The sequence below is a fragment of the Myodes glareolus genome, chromosome 18 (assembly GCF_982192425.1).
Source record: "Myodes glareolus chromosome 18, mMyoGla1.1, whole genome shotgun sequence".
Lineage (NCBI taxonomy): Eukaryota > Metazoa > Chordata > Mammalia > Rodentia > Cricetidae > Myodes > Myodes glareolus.
The window spans coordinates 61409366-61429679 of NC_142043.1; the positions used below are offsets into that span (position 1 = coordinate 61409366).

The 20314-nt window shown below is 53.9% G+C and overlaps 1 protein-coding gene across 1 annotated transcript; it reads right to left on the reverse strand.

Annotated features, from left to right (window-relative positions):
• Positions 1-1417: 1417 nt before the first annotated feature.
• On the reverse strand, positions 1418-18770 carry Col6a1 (collagen type VI alpha 1 chain). Its single transcript, XM_087898269.1, has 35 exons — positions 18537-18770; positions 17638-17767; positions 16214-16414; positions 14667-14826; positions 14225-14353; positions 14122-14142; positions 13945-13965; positions 13816-13860; positions 13036-13089; positions 12496-12540; positions 12350-12376; positions 11863-11889; positions 11721-11765; positions 10963-11016; positions 10659-10721; positions 10224-10286; positions 10081-10134; positions 9962-9997; positions 9564-9626; positions 9118-9180; positions 7761-7823; positions 7477-7539; positions 7142-7192; positions 6901-6936; positions 6606-6668; positions 6385-6450; positions 6146-6181; positions 5716-5752; positions 5413-5421; positions 4733-4866; positions 4252-4361; positions 3959-4142; positions 3672-3852; positions 3186-3215; positions 1418-2821 (listed from the first exon to the last, which is right to left on the reverse strand). The coding sequence occupies exons 1-35, from the start codon at positions 18655-18657 to the stop codon at positions 2199-2201; spliced, it is 3108 nt and encodes a 1035-aa protein (XP_087754395.1). The 5' UTR covers positions 18658-18770; the 3' UTR covers positions 1418-2198.
• Between the last annotated feature and the right edge of the window lie 1544 nt (positions 18771-20314).

A 20314-nucleotide genomic window follows, 5' to 3' on the forward strand; every position in this document is an offset into this window, starting at 1 on the left:
CAGCCTCCCTGATGCTGCGACCCTTTAATACAGTTTCTCACATTGTGGTGACACCCAACCATAACATTTTTGTTGTTACTTTATAACTATAATTTTGCTACTTTTATGAATCGTAATATAAATATCTGTTTTCTGATGGTCTTAGGCAACCCCTGTAAAAGGGTCATTTGACCCCGACAAACGGATTGCACGCAACCCGCAGGTTGAAAACCACTGATCTAGTGGTTTTGTTTTGTTGTTGTTGTTGTTGCTATGGGCTGTTATGGCTGTGTGTGAAGTACTCCAGTGTGCATGTCCCCACACCCAAACCACACATCACTGCCTCCCAGGTCAGCCCTTCCTCTGCTCCCAGTTCCCCAAGAATGAAGAACAAGGCAGTGAGGACTCTAATGGCTGCGTTCTTCCTTTGCCACTTGGCCAGATTTGCATCTGTAGCCCCCACCCTTCAGGTACCATTTCAGAAGACATAGGCCATCTCCTGGCCAGCGTCAACACCATGGCAGACTCACACCTCATTCTGAGTAACCATCAACCAACCTAGGCATCGTTGTCAGCTTCCCTTAGGGACTTCTGGAGAATGGTTTTAGAAGTAGAACTAGTAGTTAGTCGTCTATTGGGTCTTCATCTGGTTAGATCTGGTTTAATCTGGTTGGATATGGATTAATCTAGTGTAATATGGTTGGATCTAGTTGGTCCTGGTATAATCTGCTAGAATCTGAGTTAGTCTGTTATTTGGCTTGGTCTTCTTTAATCTGGTTGGATCTGGTTTGATCTAGTTGGATTGATTTAAATTTGTGTACTATGCTTGGATCTAGTTTGTTCCAGTTTAATCTGGTTAGCTCTGGTTTGTTTCAGTTTAATCCAGTTGGATCTGGTAAGGTTTGCTTTAATCTGATTGGGTGTGGTTTAATCTAATTTAATCTGACTAAATGCAGTTTGTTCTAGTGTATCTGGTTGGATCTGATTTTATGTGAGGTTTATATTTGTTTGGGTCCAGTGTATTGTGTTAGATCTCATTGGTTATGGTCTAATCATGTTAGATTTGATTAGGTCTGGTGTAATCTCATTGAATATCATTTGGTCATGTTTATTCTGGTTGGATATGTTTTTATTTGGGTGAGTTTTGTTGGAACTAGAGTAATCTGGTTGGAACTAGGTGGTCTGAAGTTATCTCTTTGGACAAATCCATCAAGCCCTAGTGTCTCTTGAGTTGGCACTGCAGGGTGCTGTGTACCTCGGCACTACAGCCCCCTGGTGTGGGAAGGTCTTTGTGCCCCTGTGTTCTTCCTCTCAGAAAGAGATGGGCTGTGTCCATGGGCCAGGGCAGCCTCTCCTTGACCCCGTGGTCTGTTTGGCATTAGCTTCTTTTTCCAGGTGTGTTGGGTAGTGTGTGTAGATTCAGTGAAGAGCCCCAGAGAAAAATGGAGACGTTTATTATCAGAGAGAGCTGGCACAGACCAGATTAGGGGAGCATGGGGGAGCCACGACAAAACTAACTAAGATAGGTCTTCAAAAAAAAGGGTGAATCTCTGTTGGAGGAAAAGGAGCTCCGGATTGGTTCTGACAGAACGCATGAGTTTGAACTGTCCAGACTAAGCCTCTTTGTATATGAAGCTCTTGCAGGTAGCACCTTTGCTCTTAGACAAGAGGCAGGAGCCAGCATTTCCTGCTGCTCATGTTGAGCCACTAAGGGCCAGGACCAAGGTCCGCGTTGGTCACTGACAAGCACCTGATGAAGAGGAGTGGTCTCCTCCAAGTCTGAGTCTGAAAATGCTCTTGGTCTCAATTTTTCTAAAAGTTGTTACCCAGCAAGCTGAGCCCGTGCAAGGGTTTGCTTCACTGTTGGTGTGGAAGGCTCAACACAGACAGAAACTGCAGATGATGTGAAGACACCAGAAACAGATTAGGGCAGCGAGAAGGAGAAGGAGATAGCTGGGTGCAGCCCAGAGGCAGAGGGAGGTCAGCAAAGATGGCCGCCACGCTGGACAAATCAAGGAAGATACAGATAGAAGCTCGGGTGAGCCATGGAGGACATTACACAAAGTCAACAGTGTGCATCTCAGCTTTCCCTCTAAGGCAGTGGAACAGTGGTCAGGAACATTTGGGTCACATGTCCTATTCCTGTTTGGTCAGTGGTGGGAAGGGCAGGAAGGCCTGTCAAAGTGTATCCCCATGTGTATGGCCATGCATGTGGCCCTCTAGCCCAGTGCCACCTTCCTGGAGACTGTCTGGTAAAATACACCACGAAGCAGGGCCTGATAGTTTGGTACACGGAATAGGTGGCGCTCACCAAAGGCCACGTCATACTCCGCGGTCTTGCCAGTGACGAGCACGCGGATGTGGGGCTCATTCACCTGGGGTCCCACTACCACCACAAAGATCTCGATGCCTGCACGCTGTGCCTCCTGCACAGCCTTCTCAATGGCCTCCGCTGTGGCCCCCTGTGAGTTGCCATCTGAAAACAACAGGAGTCTCTTCTTGGTGGCCCCCGATGAGGCTTCCCGGTAGAAGCGAGTTACGTAGCTCAGGGCATCGTTGACATCCGTGGCATCGTTGATGAAATCCATGCTGTCCACAGAGCTGGCCAGCACTGTGTAGTTCTGCATGAACTGAAGAGCTGCCCTCCCTGGCTGTTGCTGGCCCTGGCCACTATACTGGACCACGGCTACCCGCACGTCCTGGGAGGGATCCGTCCTGCCTGCTGACAGGAAGCGCTCAGCTAGGCGCTTGGCGAACACCTTAGTGGTTTCGAAGTTGTGACTGCCGACGCTGGCTGAGCCATCTAGCAGGATGGTGATGTCGGCCGGGGAGGAGAATGTGACTGTGGGGCAGAGATGGTGGGTGACCTGAGACTGGATGGACTCCAGAGGGCTGGCCAGAGAGTACCCAAATTTTCAGAGCTGCAAGCCCCAGAAGAGAGGGCCCAAAGCTCTGTGGTACCCTTAAAAAGCCCTGCCTTAACCAGGCGGTGACAGCGCACGCCTTTAATCCCAGCACTCGGGAGGCAGAGACAGGCGGATCTCTGTGAGTTTGAGGCCAACCTGGTCTACAAGAGCTAGTTCCAGGACAGGCTCCAAAGCTACAGAGAAACCCTGTCTCCAAAAACCAAAACCAAACCAAACCAAAACAAAACAAAACAAAAGTCTTGCCTTTCCCACCCTGCCCTTCCCAATCCGCACACTCACTTGGACAGGTATAATCCGGACACTTCTTATCTGTAAAGAGAAATCACATGAAGTGAGTGCCATGCCACCATGACCCTACGCACCATGCCCACTCTGAGCCTCAGAAGAGGAAAGGTGGTTTGCAGGTCAGGCACTATGCCTTGCTGTTCACCAACTGCCCTCACGAATCTGCCACAAACTGCGTCCCTTAACCAAGTTGTCCACACCATGGAGTCAGACTCACACAAGGCTGACATACAGTGTGCCCATGGGGTTGGGGGCAGAGACCGTGGCCCATGCAAGTGGCATGAGAACACCTGCTCTCAAGTGGCTCTGCTGGTCACCCTGGGCAGTGCTACCCAGTCTGGTCACAGTCCTTCTTGAGGTGACAGTGACAGGTGCATCCTGAGGGCTGTCACTAGCCCACACAGTCCCAGAAAGCTGAGTGGACATGTCTAGGACAGACCTTTGCACTGCCCACCCAGATCTCTGATCCCCAGCACCCACCTATGCAGATCTGGGCCGTGATGTTCTTCAGAAAACCATCATCTAGAAGCTCGGCATAGTTCTCCTTCACCAGGGAGATACCTGGCCGGCCTTGCGACAACAGGCCTTGACAGGAAATGACGTTGAGCTGGTCAGAGCCCGCGACAAAGCCAAACACATCCTTGATGCCCACAGAAACGACCTGCAGAGGGCAGAGTGGCATGGGTCGGTCTGACCCTGTCCTCCTGTGGTCCCCTGTGTTCGCAGGAGAGCCTGCTCAGCCACCGCAGCACTGTGCGGCTGCCCACCTGAATGTCTGGCCCGCAAAGCACACTGAGGGGCGTGGTGTCCCGCTGAGTATCAGAGCGCCCATCGGTGATGACCAGAGCGATTCGGTTGTTCTGGGTGGGTGGAAGCAGCCGATCCCGGGTGTACTGCAGCGCTTCTCCGGTAAACGTGCCGCCAGCCATCCACTGCAGTTTCTTGACGGCTCTGCACGGGAAGACAGACAGACCAAGGTCAAAGCCAGGGTCAGGGTCCCGGTTGGGCCAGGCCCACTGTAGGACCAGGGATGGGGTAGCGATCTTGGGAATCCTCTCACTCTTTGAAGTCCTGGGCGTTGCGGATGTTGGGGCTCCGCATGTCCACGTGCTCTTGCATCTGGTTGTGGCTGTACTGCACCACGCCCGCGTGTGACTGTCCTGGCTCAAACTGTAGGAATGACATCGTCAGGTCTGGAGCCCAGCACCTGTGTCCTGGAGTCCCAGCCTGCCAAGGGCCCTGAGACCCCTACGTGCTCTTTCACACAGGGCTGTCTGTAGCTGCTCCTGCAGGTCCACATGGCTCTGCACATGGCCCTCCCAGCTTCCGTCACGGAAGGATGAGCTCTGGACCCACTACCACGATTCTCTGCACCGCATAGTGGCGATGCATGCATATAACTTCCGTGGACACTAAAGATGTGTTGTTTGACTTTGTTGCAAGCTACTACCAGCTCAACCAGTGATGAGCCGGGAAGCCAAGGTGGAGGGACTGAGCTCTCTTCCGGCCCTACCTGTGGTCCAAGGCTGGCTTGTACTCACCTTGACCAACTCATCCTTGCTCAGCCGGTCAATGACCTTGATGATGAAATCCTTGGCGATCTCAAAGTTCTGTAGGCCAATGCTCTCGGAGCTGTCCAGCACGAAGAGGATGTCGATGGGGCCGCATGTGCACTCTAGGAGAGGGGACGAGCCAGTCCTTAGTGCCCTTCTCCAGGCTTCCCTCAGTACTCCATGGTCCCACCCCACACTGTGGATTCTGAATCTCCCACGTCTCCTCGTGAGCTAGACTTGCCAGGCTGGCCTTCGTTGGCCAGACCCAACAGTCGCTACCCTTTGTCCCTTCCTCTTCACTCTCGGCCTGTGGAAGAGTGGAAGGGACAAGCCTGGAGGTCTGGTTCCTGCTCCAGCCTGTGGAGGATTACTCAAAATGATAAGGAGACAGGACAGGGAACAGCAGTGTCCTGGGCCTGTATGACCCCAGGGTGCTGCTCACGGGGAATGCAGATGGGTGAGAGAGCCAGGTGATGAACGCATGGCTGATGCATTGCTCGCCCACCGCAGAACCAATGTGGATGAATGCATGGCTGCTGCATTGCTCGCCCACCGCAGAACCAAGGTGGATGAATGCATGGCTGCTGCATTGCTAGTCCACCACAGAGCCAGGGTGGGTCCACTTAACACCGTGCAGGAATTCCCGAGAGGGAAGAGACACCACTCACCACAGCAGGCTGAGGAAAGAAGAGAAAGAGCCCTAAATAGAACAGCTCCGGACTCCGGAGTGCCCTGCTCTGCCTAGCTCCACCTAGCTCTGGCCAGGCCCTCAGCTTGTCAGAGTCCCTGAAATCTCAGAGGATGTGTAGTCCAGCCCTGGTTCTCCCATGTGGGGGATCTCAGTAGCACCTAGGCCCTGCCTGCCTGTGCCTCCCACCCTTGGAGACCCTTCTGGAACAGCATGCTGGGCCCCGTGGCTGACAGGAACTTGTTGGCTCATTAAGAAAGTCACCCGGGCTCCAGATACTCACAGCACATTTTCATGATGATGTCCAAAATCTCGCACTCCTGGGAAGAGAGGTGAGAATATTAGTGTGGCTTAGGCTGAGGCCATTCCTGGTGGTCCCTGGGAACCCCGTGAGGGTTAGATCTGTGCAGGAACTTCCCACGGCCTAGAGTGTTCCTGGCTTAACAAAAGATAGGGTGCAATGACTAACACATAGCTGTCATGTATCCCCCATGGCCACATGTCTTCCATGGCTGTTCCGTGTCCCCTGTAGTCATCCATGTCCCAGTGGTAACCATGCATCCCTGTGGTCTGAGTGCAAGACTCCAGGCCTCCTCCCCCAGCTACCCCCATCCATGAACAGTGTTTGCGAGCTTCAGGCTTCATCAATGTCCCCATCAAGGTCCAAGGCCATAGTGGTCAGCCCCCAGGTCATTTGCAGATACCCTACTTACATCCGGGCCAGGTGGTCCCACGTGTCCTGGAGGTCCCTGTCAGAGCAAGAGCAGACAAAGTCTCTAAATGGGGAGCTTGTGCCCAAGGATTCTTAAACTATATGGGTTCTAGGGACCTCAGTGTCCCCAACTGTCCTTGGGGCGATCCTGGTCCCTTGAATCTTTTGGCTTCCACCTCTAATTGCTATATATGGCCTTGCCTCGACTCCACCCCTAACCCCTACAGCCACATCACCTACCTGGGGTCCTTCAGGGCCTCGGTACCCCTTTGCTCCTTTGACCCCACGGGGTGGAATGTCGTTGTTCTGGAAGGAAATGGCAAGGGGTCAGCAGGAACATCCATGTGTATCAGCTGCTCTGGCCCCTTAGAGTTCGTCTCCAGCCTCCCTGCTCCCCTGTTCCAGTGAACAAAGCCAGCAGGGTTCACAGTCTTGAAAGACTCCGCCCCTCACCCACTTACATCTTCTCCTGGGTCTCCAACTTCACCCTCATCTCCTTTGAGGCCAGGGTAGCCTTTTGTGCCCTGCAGGAGACAAAATACATGGGTTAGCAGGACCTAGGATGTAGAGAGGGCAGAGAAGATGAATGTGACCACCTGACTGGAGTGTCCCTGAGTCAGTGATGTAACCCAGACTCACACATATGTGCACGCTGCCTAATGTCATGTGAGAAAATGGACACAGGGTGTTGGTTGCGCATGTGTGCAGTGTGAACACACATCTATGGCCTGACAGAGGCATGGTGGGGATACTCACGTTTAGCCCAGGGGGGCCTCTGTTGCCTGGATACCCCTGTGAAGGAAGATAAGGTAGTTATACCAGGGTCCAGTGGGGGTGGGGCGTGGAATGACAGCCAAGTGAGAGCTACAGGTGAATGGGCTCAGGGTTGGCAGAGGCCCAGGCTAGCTGATGGCTCTGGTCTATCTCACCCACCCAGGTGGCCAGAAGCATTCGAAGGGGGACTTGGTAGGTGTGTAGGGAGGCCTATAACACTCACAGGGAAGCCGGGGAAACCTTCTGTGCCATTTCCTGGTGGGCCATCTTCACCCTGAGAGTAGAGAGAGCTGCTGTCATCACATGAGATTATGACTAGATGCCTTGGGCGTCCAGGACAGCTGTGTCCCCAGCCAGGGAAAGCCCCCCTCCCCAGGTAAACCCTCAATTGGACTTCTAAGCAAGAGGGTCTTGCCTGGGGCATCCTCATCCTTGAGAGCTGAATGTGGATGCCCCCCCCCCACACACACACATCAGCACCTCTCCAAGGGACCAAATAAGGCAAGTCCCAGCTACTAACCCAGCAATAACCTGGTAGGGCTGTTCTCCCATACTCACCCTTTCACCCATCAGTCCCGGGTCTCCCGGGGGTCCAACGGGTCCTGGAGCTCCTCTGAGACCCTAAAGGAGTGGGACAGGTAGTAGCCAGGTCATAGACGACACGACTTAGTAGCATAATATCCTCCCTGGGACCCAGTCTCTCCCAGGGCAAGAGAGGGAAGGCAAGTTGCAGAAAGATGGGTGGGGGTGTGGGAGATGCCACGGGACTAGGGCCGTCCTCGGAGTGACACTCAGAGCTGGCCTCCTAGGTAAATAGCAGCGCAGAGTGGGCAAGTACTTACCTCAGGGCCTGGAGGACCCTCATCACCTCGGTATCCTTTAGGTCCAATTGGGCCAGCGTCACCCTAGGAGATTAAGACCCATGAGAACTCAGCTCACTGTCTCTAGGCCATACTTGTTTTCCTTCCCTGAGAACTGAGAGTCCCAGACCATGGGATCCTATCTCATATGGAGAAATTAGGCTCCTGCCACTGTCATCTAGGGCCCTGAACACAGGGGTGGAGGACTCTCAGGGACTCATGATAGGAGGGGCAGTAGTCAGCATGGGGTATGGTCAGGATGGGTTCCCTGCAGGTCCCTCCTCTCCGCTATCCATGTTGGAGTCTTCGCTTTAGGTCCCAGTGTGTGTGGATGTCTTCCTTTGCTCATGAACCCTCCATGGTTGGACTGGCCTGGGAGGGACTGCTACCTGTAGCAGTTAAGTTCCTATGTAGTCTTTTCCTTACCAGACTTCTGACCAAATGAACAACTACAGATTTAACTACTATATTCAGATGCAGTCTGTTTGGGCTGCAGAGGTAGCTCAGAGGTTAAGAGCACTGACTGCTCTTCCAGAGGCCCTGAGTTCAGTTCCCAGCAACCACATAGTGGCTCACAACCATCTGTAATGAGATCTGGAGCCCTCTTCTGGCCTGCAGACAGAATACTGTATACATAATAAATAAATCTTTAAAAAACAACAACAAAAAAACAGATACAGTTGTTCCTGAGATGCATGACCTATCTACCTGGTTCCTTCCTGAGGGCTCTGGGGACCATACCTGTTCTGGGGACCTGAAGCCCCAGTGTCTCTGGGCTGAGCTTAGCTGTACTGGCCCTGGCTCCCTGAGCATGAGTCCTGAAAGATCTTACCCATTCCTTTACATCATGGAACCTCTTGCATGTTAATCCTGCCAAACTCACCTCTATTCAGTCTACCAAGGATTCAAAGAGTTCTCCATCCACCCCAAAGCCTAGGGACTTACTCTGTTCTCATGGCCATAGTCCCCCTGCCTCTGTGGCCGAGTCTCTAGTAACCCCCATGCCCACACTACCAGGCCCTGTGACCATAAGGCACAAGGCCAGAGATTTAGGGTCTATGGAATCTACAAGTGTCTGTGGCCCACAGCCTCCAGTACATCCCTTGGTCTTGTGTTGAGCGCTGACACACATCCATGCCCAGCTGAACCCAAGCTAGCTCTAAGAGTGGACACCATGAGTCTGCAGGAACACGCATTTGTAGGAGGTCCCCCGTGCTGAGTCACAGGGAACATTTCTTTAGGAAGACCCAAATGGAGCATTTAGCTTAGTACTGAGCAGTATGTGGGCCTTCAAAACTGTGAGGCGTCGCTATTCCCTGCAATACATTAGGCTTCCTACCGGATCTCCAGGGATGCCGACGGGGCCTTCTCTTCCTTGGTCACCTTGTGGTCCAGCTTCACCCTGGGGAGAAAGGAGCCCATGAATGCAGAGGTAGGGGCCACATGGCCACCACCAGCAATTTGCTCTAGGAGTAGCAAGTGATCTTGGTGGCCAGCAATTGAGACACAATTGCAAGGATCGAAAGAGTCTGCTGAACTCCAAACTGTGGACCATGACTGGCCCCACTTGCAGATTCTTCTCTTCCAGATGGGTCCAATGCATGAGCAAGCCTCTGATGGGATGTGAACTGATGCCCTGCCTTGGATGTTCAGAGCCCTGGGCAGCTCCAGCCCTTCATGGGAAGGCAGGAGGGCTGAGGCCTAGACACCAATAAGGCTGCGTAGCTGGCCCTGTGAACCTATGCTCAGCTCTAACCTCAGTGTGTCCCCTAAGGCATGACTTACCGGGTCTCCCCTTGGGCCCCTCACACCAGGGGTCCCCCGAGGTCCTCTTTCACCAGGGCCACCCTGTGTGGAGAGAAGTGGATATGAGTCTATCTGGGATGCACCCCTGGGAAGGGTGGGAGCTTGAAGGCTGGGCCCAGTGATCTCCCCAGATGTCATGGCAGATCATTCCAGTGGTGGGCCTCTGCGTTCCTCAGGCTGGCTGCCTCCACAAGACTCTCAAGTGACTCAAGGCCCTGCATGCATGGTGAAATCTAGAATGGCTAGGGTCTGGCTTCCCACCTAGCCAAGGCATACGGACAGAGCGCTAAGGACCTACAGAGGTCAGATCCAGGCCAGTCTGCATGAACCTTTCCTGCTGCCAATGAGGACAATACAGTACCATCCAGCTGACTCACCCTCTCTCCAGGGGGACCATCTGGGCCAGCGTTCCCCTAGGACAAGGAAGAACAGTACATGAGTCTGCGCACTAGCCTGCAAGTGAGGATGGAGGCTGGACCAGGATAGGGGTGCTTACCTCATCACCAGCCTCTCCTTTCTCTCCGGGGGGACCAGGATCTCCTGGATCACCCTGGGGGAGGACAAGTTGAGAATGACCACAAGTCCCAGTGTCCATGAGGCTCATCCTATCCCATCCGATAATATGTCAGGTCATCCTACCTCGTCTCCAGTTGGCCCCGAGCTTCCTGGTCTCCCAGCCTCACCATCCACTCCAGCTTCTCCCTGGGGAAGATCAGAGATCTTGGTCGATGGGTTCAGACACTGGAAGCCACATCAGGGCCTGGGCCTAGTGACGACATGCTCTTATCTAAACCTCAGGTCATCCCAACCAACTCTAGAAGAGTTCTGGCCTCCTAGGGACCTCACAACTCACCCACATCTGCATAGCACACCCTTGACCATAAAAGCCTTAAAACTCCTCAGGTCCAGACCTGAGATGCATGACGGTGAGCGGCAAACTTGAGTCTGCCAATTGAGGTTTCATGGCTGTACTTCTCAGAGCCAGGCCTGTTCCTCACACTGTGAGTCCCAGGAGGAATACCTGGCCTTAGTAGATGGTGAAGTCTCGACTCTCTGGGGCTGCCTGTCACCTACCTTCTCTCCTTTCAATCCAAAGGCACCAGCATCACCCTTGGGACCTGGGGGTCCTTGAATGCCCTGGTGGGAAGACAGAAACACAGGTCACAGCTAGCCAAGATCCCCCATGGGCCCCAGATAAGCGGCCATCCTCAGACTGAGCAGATAAAGCAAATGAATTCACATACAGCTCGGCCACTGGGCAGAGTAGGTGAATTCACATATAGCTGGGCCATTGGGTAGAGTCAGAATAGCGAAGGTTGGGACCAAATTTCCAAGAACCCATTATTCCAAAATATAGGGGGTAGAGGAAGTGACTTACATCAAATCCTGGAGAGCCCTTGCAGCCTGGTAGTCCTGGGAACCCTGTCTCCCCCTAGGAGAAGGAAACAGTAAGATTGGAGTGATTGAGTAGAGACTTGAACTCTGTTCATCCAAGCCCCACCCAGGAAGGTCAGGAGCCCTTTGAACTTAAGGGGATCACTTTTCTCCTTTTCTGCCACCTCTCTGAGGAGGCAGCTCTCTCTCCTCCTCTTCTCCCCTCCTCTCCTCTTCTCTCCCCTCCCCTTCCCTTCCCAAGTAAGCTCTGTCTGATGTCTGATGGCATGTTTGTCCCCACGCCCCATCATGGAATCTGCAGTCCCACCTGTGCCTGCATCCACTACAATATTATAAATTTAAAAATGGCTGGGAAGGAGTCACGCCATGCATGCCATACAACAGAACTCACGTAGGAGGTTTATTGGGAGAGGAGAGAAAAAGGGCAGAGACCAAATGTTGTAAAACTGAACAAAACAAGAAGCCAGAGGCCTCATGGCGGGCAGAAGACAAGCATGCCTTGGAGGCAGAGCTTAAGTGAGGGCAGGGTGAAGGGGAGGGAAGAGGAAATGAGCGAAACAGAGAGGAAGAGGAAGAAGAGGCAAGAACCAGCCTTTCCTACGACCTGACTCTCACTTCTGAGTCTCCCAGGAAGACCCACCATGGGAACTGCGCCTGCACACTTGGGGCAGCCCCTGGCTTTGTCTCCTCCCACCTTAGACGGTATACCCCAGCCTCTCAGCCTTCCCGCCTCATGATTACCTTCATGCCGTCTACCCCGTCGATGCCACGCTTGCCTTTCTCACCCTGTGAGACAGGGAGACAAAGGGAGGTTAGACAAAGGCCAGATGTTGCCAGAGCTGGTCTGTGAACACATTTACGTCCTTGACCCATCCATACTCACCTTGTAGCCTTTCGGTCCTCGGGAGCCCTGTGGGAACAGGAAGAAGAGGGTGAGAGGCAGTCCCCTGGCTGGATCAGAGGGCAGCCCCCACTACACCTTCATTCTCCCAATAGCAGGGAGGGAGGCACGCACAGTGTGGTGGGACCACTGTGAACGCAACAGCATCCCACACACCCAAGAGATATGGAATTGTGGTGATCAGGGACACAGGACAGAGGGGTAAGGAAGAGGACAGGGCCTGTATTCGGAGGGTCTCCAGGAACGGCCCACTGAGGCAAAGTGACATTCCCAGTCCTCTCTGATCCAGGTGGCCTGGATCAGAACTCAGGGAATCTGTCCCTGGAGACCAGACACATCCCCTCTGAGGCATAGAGGGTGGCGGAAGGGTCTGTTTCCCATGCTTCCCCCTGACAGAAACCCTATGATACTCATCCATCAAGATAACTCCCTACCCAGAAGGACAACCCCGAAGCTGGCCCTCACTCACCTTTTCTCCGCGGCTCCCTTTTTCTCCCTATGAACCAAACAGAAAAGGAAGAGGCATGTTATTTTTGTACTGACCAGTTTGTACCTCACTGCCAAGCCCTGATCCATTCCATTCAGGAGAGGTCACCGGGCATTAGGGACACATACCTTCATACCCTGGTACCCGACTGGCCCAAGATCTCCGGGTCTTCCCTGGAACAGAACAAGAGATAGTCAGACATCCCTGGATAGCAGGGGAAGGGACCCTCAGCCCACCTCACCCCTCACTGCGACTAGAAAGACCTACATAGAATCTTGAACCCAGGCAGGCCCAGGACAGAGTGGGAAGGACAGGGCCTCTGTGAGGCTCCCAAAGGGTCTCATGGCAAGTTCCTGGAGGGAACCCAGAACACCCAGGATGGGGAGAAGGGGGACACAGTACCCCAGAGGAGAAAGAGGGGATCCAGGTCACCATGAGGAGGGCTGGAAGGGAAGGGGAATTGCAGGACACTGATCATGGCCCAAAGCAGAGGTCCCGGGACTTGTTGGTCTGACCCCTGGGGCAGCCTTTCTTTCCCCAACAAAGGACAGGCTCTGTGATCTCTGTGCTCAGGACTGCTGTTCTAGAAGTTTCTACTGTGCAGATCCCCAGCCTCAGGCTTCTCAGCACTCGTCGCCACTGTCACGCTGACGGTAACCCATACTCACAGGGTCTCCAGCTTCCCCCTTCTCTCCGGGAAGACCTGGCTTTCCTCGTTCCCCCTGGAAGGCAAAGGAGTTCAGCTCAAGGGGACCAGGTCAGGAGCCACGCCCATCTGTCCTGAAAAGCTGGGCGAGACCCCTTAGGCATGAGGAAGATCTACAGAGCGATTCCATCCAGGTTCCTGAGTTCTTCTGGCCATGGTTCTGGGCCTGCCTGGGTTCTGGGAGTCTTTCCTGGTTCCTCATGCTGTGCCACCCTAGACTTGGACCTAGACTTTGCCTCTGCCTACAAGTTCTCAAGGCAGAGCTGGTATGGTATCTAGGCCGAGAGGAACAGGAAGATACAGCAAGGAAGCTCCCTGGGGTGGGGTGGGGGGATAGCTCAGCTCTGTGGGTGACAGCCATGTGGCAGGAGAGCCACCCTAGATCTGACCCCAGCATCTCCCATAGTGTTCAGATTTGTCCCACGTGAGTCACAGAAGGACTTGGACCCCCAGTTTCATTCCCAACTCCACCATAAGGTCTTTGATTTCAAGAATCAAGTGGATGCCAAACCAACATTTAAGCCTGAAGGCAGTCTTGGGGACCACAAGGGGGAGACTCTGCATTCCCAACCCCCACACCCCAAACCCACATTTAAGTGATGTCCAGTCTTTGTCCCAGTGCTTTTTTTGAAAGCACCTGCCCAGCCAATGTCGCTGTACAAGATTCCCAAGGAGGTGGGCACAGAGCTATGGCTCCCAATGGCTCCATCTCAACAGAAGCAAGGCAACCTCAGCCACTCACCTCATACCCGGGGTCACCTCGGGGACCAGGAGGTCCTCTGGCAGCCTGAAAGAAACAAGAGACTCCTCTTGATTCCCCAGACCCTAGACCAGGGTCAAGGGGTCAGCAGGGAAATTGGGCCACACTTACCTGGCAGTCAAAGGTACAACACTGTGGAAAAAAGGGATAGGAGATCAGTCAGAGTCCAAACTCAGGGGATGGACACCCCAACAAGGACAAGAAAGGGCCCTGGGACACTCACTCCAACAGGGGGACACACTGGCAGGGCTAGGACCGGGTGGGCATGGCTCAGGGGGACGCACTTACCACTTGCTCCACGTTATTTTTCTGAAATGGAAATTGAAGGGTGAGTTAGTGTCTCCTCTGGGCCCAGGCTTTCCTCCCCCACCCCGAAGAGGTCAGCGCTCACAATCATTTCCACAATGGTGTCAATGGTCTGGCTGATGGTCTCTTCGGCATCGCGGCTATGCCCCCAGTCCGCTGCCGTGAAGTTGCGCCGGTACGTGTGGTCTGTGGCGATGATGCTTAGACGTGGCTCCTGGGCACGTGGAGGAGGAGAGAATGAATTAGCTCCGAAAGGCCGCGCACCACTGGAAACTGGGTGGTGGTTGCAGAGCCAAGCCTCAGGGGGGTGGGGTCAGCCCTTTGAAGGGCTAGGACTGTCTACTGGGGTGTCTCCACCTCAAGGGTCATACCAGGGGCCCAGGAGGTTGGGGGGGGGCTTGAAACAGTCTGTGTGTACCCAAACGTTAGCAGAGGAGAAGACTCCAGTGAGTCTGGGACCCAGATGGCAGAAGCCCAGAGGCCCTCCATCTTGTGTGTTGAGAGTGTAAAAGGAGGTGGGGTCTTACTAGGTGGTCAGGTGTGATGGCCACGGAGAAGACTTTGATGCCCAGATGCTTGGCCTCGTTGACTGCATCTTCAAGGCCCCCACATGGTTCCTTGTAGCCCTCTAGGGGGTGCCCATCGGTCACCACGATCAGGTACTTGTTCTCCTTGAGGTGGGAGCCCCTGGAGAGGTGGGCAGCATGAGACCCCTCTCTAGGGCTCAGAGCCTGGGAACCTGAGCTGAGACCCTCAGAGCTGGTGGCCAGAGGTCCTGCAGAAGGACCTGAGGCAGCTCTGGACATGCTGACCCCTGTCACCCAGGGACCAGGATTCCCCATTGCTTGTGATTTTAAAGGATCAGGTCTTGTTACATGGCCACGTCTCTGAGATGCACTTTCAGGGAAGGCTCCGGTCCTTAGTGTGCATGCTAAGTGGGCATCATCTCAAGATGCACTGGACCTCAAACCTCTGAGAACAAGAGAGCCAGGGGTGACCCTGGGCTACTGGGGGTGTGGAAGGCAATTTGTGTAAGAAGTAGAGGGACTTACAGATACTCTCGGATTGTTTCACCCTAAACAATGCAATGGCCTCTCTGAGCAAGGGGTCAGAGTGGGGTAGGGGGCCACACAGACATCGGGGCTTTTCCACATGGATAGCAAGTGGCACCCATGCCCTAGGCCATATCCCCAACCCAGCCACTAACCTTCCCACCTCATACAGCTACAGGTGGGAGACAGGGCCTAGCACAGCCTGTACAATTTTATCTCACATTCGTGTTCATGTGGAGGGGCCCAGTGGGCCTCGGAATGGGGCTCAGCCCTGCAGCCTCACAATGCTGTGGTATCTCAATGAAGCCGCAGAAGGGAAGAGGGGTGAGGGGCTGGTATCTCTCCCCTGAGCTGGCTGCATGGGGCAGCTTGTGCCTACCCTACTAGTGACAGGGCAGCCCGGGAAGGAGTAGAGTCATAGCCACCTATTACCCATCCCCTCAATGCCTGGGTCATTATGGGAAGACATCAAGCCAGATGAGGAAAGGGCCTCAGACTCACACATGATGGGACGTGGAAGAAGCCATTCTGCCCGCCGCTAAGGACTTCAGGCGATGCCAAAGCTGTCCTGCGGTAACTGGCTGCTCTCCCCATCTCTCCCTACGTCACTATCTGCTTCTCTGTCACCTCTTTCTCTGGGTGGTGAGCAGGGCCATTTAGTTCACCGGTTGAGACAGTGACTAGACACACGGATGGATGGAGATTGGGGTATGGCCCTGTGGTCCCTGGTGAATAGGTTTGTGGCTACAGGCACATTGCCCCCTGAGATAGAGTTTCCAGTCCCCAGCCCAGCCTTTGATGGGTAATGGGCAGCCTGGCAGCAGTTCACCTGGCCATGAAAAATGGGTCAAGGAGGCCCCGTAGCACACAGGTTGAGAAGGTCTGTGTCTGAAGTCACCTGAGACCGTTCTGGTTGATAGAGCTAGACATGACAGGCCTGGATTGGACCCCTGTGAATGGCCTGAATTGGGCCCTTGTGAATGGCCTGGATTGGCCCTTGTGAACGGCCCTGCACCACTCACCCTATGAGCAGCTCCTCCAGCCCCTTCTTAATAGCGCAGTCGGTGTAGGTGCCTTTGCCGAAGTACTTGACCGCATCCACGCTAGCCTTGAGCTCATCGCGGCCACTGGGCATGCGCGTGAGCCCTCGGATGATCTCCACTTCGTCGCTGTAGTGCAGGGCACCCGCATTCCAAACCAGGTTACGGTCACACCGGTAGTACCTGAGAGTCACAGGTGGGACGAGGTGAGGGGGCTTCACCCTAACCTGCATGAAGGGACTTACTGTCCCACCCAAGAGTGATCTCATGGATGATCAGGCGGCTCAGGGTCCACACAATGGGCATGGCTAGAAAAACCAGCCTGAGTATCAGCTGAGCTATAAACATGACCCCAGCTGGGGCCACAGACCCCCATGTACTGCAGAGGGCTGGGTGAGGACAGAGGCAGGCACAGGCCAGTTCTAAATAGGACAGGCGGGTTTCTGATGTAGGTTTAAGTTGCCTCCACCTTGTGCTGTAGCGTCTGGCCACACAGCTCTCCAAGGCCCGCTATGGTGCCCCATGCTGGACATCAGGAGACAGGGTAACCAAGGCCCCTGCAGTAAAGTGTAATTCCATCCATATCATAGGTGAGATCTCGGGACATAGAAGCTGAGTAAAGGGACCGAGGCCACCTCACTGCCTTCTATATTAGGACCTCCCTTTTTCTTCCTCGAGCCTCAGATTTGTTCATTAAGTTCGTGTTCTAGAACTCCACAGTCCCTGAGGTGGCAGCCCTGGGGGTAAAGGGTTCGCTCCAGCATTCCAGAGCCACGGTCTCTACGGGCAGGGCCCTGGGCCCTGGTTGGGTAGTTAGTAAGGCTGACGATTATACTGTCTGAGTTCCCATCCTCACACTGACTGACTGACCACTGTGCAGGGACCCTGCTATGGGGGGAGGCTCATTACCTACACCTTTCCTCAGGTCCTGCCCCTAGCCACACCCTCTGTTCTCAGGGCCCCATTGAGGAGGGAGTGAGCAAGGGGGTACATGAAGCATGCTGTGTCCCACGTGCCCCTACTCGCAGCCTGTGTTGAGGACACTGGAGACTTAGGCAGATGCTCTGAAGGCCATGTGGACTAGGTGAGGTCCAGCTGCCTGCAGGACTCCAGGCATGAGGCATAAGTAGTTATCTGGCTGACTCCCCAAACTCCTGTCTGTGTTTGGAGTGTGGAGACGCCACATCTCTACACTCAGTACTGTCTCTTTAGTCCTGCCGGTGAGGCAATTCCTCCCTATTGTCCCATCTCACACTCCTTCAGGCCCCTTCCTGCTCCTCCGCTCCCCTGCCCAGCTGCATTACACAGGAAGGAGTCCTGAAGTAGGAAGTTAAGGCTCAGCTCTGCATGCAGGTCCACCGCCTCCCCAAGCCCATAGAGGACAGGTCAAGGCAAGATCACGCTACCTGTCTCTCAGGTTGTCGATAAAGCGCTTGGTGAAGGACTTCACCTTGTCCACCAGGGCCCCATAGGGTTTCAGCCTCAAGGCCACACTTTCCGACGTGTCCAGCACGAAGAACAGATCCACAGGGCAGTCTGAGCCAGGGGAGGTCCCATAAGGTCATTCAGCCATGCCTTGAGCCCCGCTGGGAGCACCAGGCCCCCTTCACACATCCCCATTCAGGTCAGAGGCTCCCCGAGACACCATCCTTCTTAGCAGCAGAGCCTGGGCAGGTGATGGTGGCCCACCAGTCACCCGGACCATCACCTGCCTGGTAGGCAACACCCAGTAGGGTCCGAAGGACACCCAGAGTGTCCTGTCCCTTGAACAGAGCCTCACTCAGAGTGGCCTTGGCCACTTATAGAGGGCAGAGACTGCCTGGGAGAACTGGATTATTTCTCATTACGTTCTCAGGTTCAACTCAAAGCCATGACCTCACACTCAGGTATGAAAGGACGGGTCATCTATCTGTCTGTCAGGCAAAGAGACATAGCAGTTCTGGGGCCTCCAACAGTCATTCACCCAGGACAGAAGATGGACCGGGTGTGCAGGCCGCAGGCTCCCCTTCATTGATAGGTCCCCCTGGAGTTTCCAGCTCTGTCATCTCCCTAGTGTGGAGAGACTTGAGGTGACAGGACTCCAGGGCCTTGTGGGTGGGAGCAGTGTTCCAGCTGCTTCAAGATGGGAACAGAGTGGAAAGCAGGCTTGGACAAGGGACAAGGCCCCTTCTCGGTGGCCCTCCATGGGATTAAGACGAAATGGGACAAATGACAGTACCCAAGTTATGGGGGTGGGGGGAGGTGAGCATTGAGTCTATCTACTTCCAGCTAAACAGCGCTCGGGGAGTGCAGGAAGCTCACTCACCTTGGAAGGCAATAGGCTTGGGGCCCTGGATGTCCTGTGCGGCCACCCAGCAGGCCTGTAGCAGCAGGGGCAGCAGAGCGTGGGCCAGCCTCATGTTTCTGGCTGGTCTGCAGGTCACCATCAAGTGCGGGCCAGGGTCAGGGTGGGCGCTGGTGATGGCAGAGTAAGAGGATTGTCTCCGCTAGCTCGCTGCAGTTAGAGCCCAGGGCTGTGGGGAGCCAGTGAGGGTGGAGGGAGCGAGGGAGGTGCAAGGAGGGGAGGGATCAGGAGAGGAGGGGGAGAGGAAGGGGAGGGCCTCAGAACTGAGTGAGTCACAGCTTTGGGTCTCTGGAACCTTGGGAAAAAAACCCTCTCCTCAAGGATTTTATGAACCAAGATACTCCTGGGCTGTGGAATTCCAGTGGCCACAGCGTGTGGGGTGTTTCCTCACCCATAGTCGACTACCCTGTGTAAAGAAGAATGAAATATAGTGTGCACAGAATATGTGATCCCAAAAGAAGTTCAGGGAATGTTTCTGGCAGTTTCATTCCAAATACTGCCTGTGGGACTGACCAACCCAGTTTACGGGTGTGAGTACTGACTCCCACAAACGCGGCTTTCTCAGGTGCTGGAGAATTCCATGCCACTGTCTCTTCAGTTTAGTTAAATATTTGTTTGTCAAAGGTATTTTTATCTTTACTATGGGAAAACCAAGTTGTTAACAACAACCATATGGATGTGTTTGCAGAAGTGTCTCTCTCTCTCTGGGGTGGTGTGTGTGTGTGTGTGTGTGTGTGTGTGTGTGTGTGTGCATGTGTGTGTGTGTACTGATAAAGTCCCTGTAGGAGAGGGCTCCAGACAAAGCCAGAGCCATCTTTGCCCCGAGAAGATCCCAGAAGACTGGTGTAGTTGTTAGAACACAAAAGCTTGATTACAAATAGTAACATCATTAATAGCAAAAGTTCTTTAAAGAAAGCCAGCAGTGACTCTTGATCCCAGGACTCCTTGCGATTGCATTGTTGTCTTCATGCCTGTCTGACAAAATAGAATGTGTCGCCATGGTGTGCACATGGTCTTACTGGCACAAATCTCATTACCCCCTCCATTGCTTCAGGCTGTGGCTTTGGGCTGTGGCCTCATGCTATACATATGGCCTTCTTACTTGGTTTCAGAACCTCCACAAACTGAGCTGTTTCCTCTGTAGGGTGGTAACCCTCACGTGCTGACATTGACAGGGACACCAAGCAATAAAGACAGCTCCAACTCTTCCAGCCAGTCTGGTGTGGCTGTACTGATGGATACCCTGGTGGACATATGGACAGATACACTGGCAGCCACACTAATTCCCATGCTGGACTCTCATGAGTGTGCTTTTCTGAGCCAGAGAGAGCAGGGGTCTGCCATGCAGCAGGGATGACATCACACGGGGACAGTCATAGAGGTCTCCTGGTTGGGTTCAAAGCCATGCACTGTCAGCAGGCCTGACAGGTCTCGGGGCGATGAATAAAAGGGTGACCAGAGAAACAGACAGCACCGGTGCTTTAGTCCGTTGATCCCTCAGCAAGCTACACACCATGGTGGATATTGGACCGCTACGCCTGCTTCACTTAGCCTGTGTTTCCCAGGATGGGTAGATAATAGTGCAGAAGAAGCCTCAGGATGGGAAGCATAGCCTAGTGGTGCAGTCAGCTGTGCTCGGGGGTGTTCTAAACAAGGAATTCAGAGCAAACCCTTCAAATGACTTCATTTGTCCTTTTATAACTGGTCTCGGCGGCCCTACAACACCTTCTTTTCCTTTC

Excerpts from the sequence above, each read along its gene's own strand:
- Col6a1 (XM_087898269.1), bottom strand. The coding sequence starts at position 18,657 with ATGGTGACCTGCAGACCAGCCAGAAACATGAGGCTGGCCCACGCTCTG. Across the intron at positions 14,827-16,213 it reads CTGGAGGAGCTGCTCATAGG|GGGCTCCCACCTCAAGGAGA; the intron begins GTGAGTGGTGCA and ends CCACCTCTCCAG. Across the intron at positions 14,143-14,224 it reads ACACCATTGTGGAAATGATT|AAAAATAACGTGGAGCAAGT; the intron begins GTGAGCGCTGAC and ends TTTCCATTTCAG.